Below are 908 nucleotides of genomic sequence, written 5' to 3'. Positions count from 1 at the left end.
CAGCAGCCCGCTGCCAGCTCCTTCGTGGGGCCGCGGGGGCGTTGTGGGACGGTGTGACGCTGGTGCCAGGCCCCTGTTTCTGTCCCCTGGACCGTTGGCCTTAAAGTGTCCGTTGGCCCCTTCCTTGCAGGCCGCTTTACAAGGTGTCCTCTGGGAAGGTGCAGCTCCAGCGGACTTTCCGGGACTGGGAGCCCGGCTGCTGCATCGTGTGCAGCAAGTGCAGCCAGGTGAGTGTGGCGATGCCCCGTGGCTGCTGCCCAGCTGGCATTGGAGGGGCAGGAGGGGCCCTCGTGCCCCAGCTCCTGGCTGAGGAATGGAGCCGTGTCTCCCCTCAGGACGTGCCCGTGTGATGATGTTGTGCACGCGGGACGTGGACACGGGCAGCTGTCCCCAAAGGGGGGTGTGCCCCAGGAGCAAGGTGCTGCCCCATCCCCGGTGTTTTCGTGGTGCCGTGCTGCAGGCTGTGTGACTGTCCCCTTCCTGCCCTCACAGGACTGGGGAATGGAGATGATCTACCGGCAGGTGAAGCTGCCCATCCTCTGCATCAGAAACTTTGTGGTGGAAACGCCGGATGAGCGGAGGAGGTACAAGAAGTGGAGCGCTGTGACGTTCCCTATCGAGGTACGTGGAGTACTGCTCCAGCACCCACGGCCAGTCCCTCTAGCGTGGGCTCTGCTCAGAAGAGGACAGTTCCCAGGGGTTGGTGGTGCCCTGGCAGTGCTGGGTTAACACTTGGGTTCCATGGATCTTAAAGGTCTCTTCCAACCAAAACGATTCTATGATTCTCTGCCCTGAGCGAACCACCTCACCTGCCCACCCGAGACCAAACCTCCCCGCGGCCCAAAACGAGCGGCCCTGGTCCAGCTCAGCCCCACGGGAACGCAGCCTGAGCTGCGGCAGGATTGAAC

At 63.1% G+C, this 908-nt stretch overlaps 1 protein-coding gene across 1 annotated transcript in view; it reads left to right on the top strand.

The window, feature by feature from the left end:
- The window catches only part of LOC103780216 (probable ATP-dependent RNA helicase DHX58), a gene marked incomplete at its 5' end in the record, with an annotated part of 2200 nt that extends 1536 nt beyond the window's left edge, over positions 1-664 (top strand). The window contains 3 exon segments of the mRNA XM_008947876.1: positions 131-227; positions 493-620; positions 622-664. Of these exon segments, the coding sequence (XP_008946124.1) occupies positions 131-227; positions 493-620; positions 622-664 (268 nt within the window).
- Positions 665-908: the final 244 nt, after the last annotated feature.

The sequence above is a fragment of the Merops nubicus genome, unplaced genomic scaffold, assembly GCF_000691845.1.
Source record: "Merops nubicus isolate BGI_N331 unplaced genomic scaffold, ASM69184v1 scaffold35679, whole genome shotgun sequence".
In the NCBI taxonomy this organism is placed as follows: Eukaryota; Metazoa; Chordata; class Aves; order Coraciiformes; family Meropidae; genus Merops; species Merops nubicus.
The sequence above is the reverse complement of the archived record's forward strand: the minus strand, read 5'-3'. Positions and strand labels throughout refer to the sequence as shown.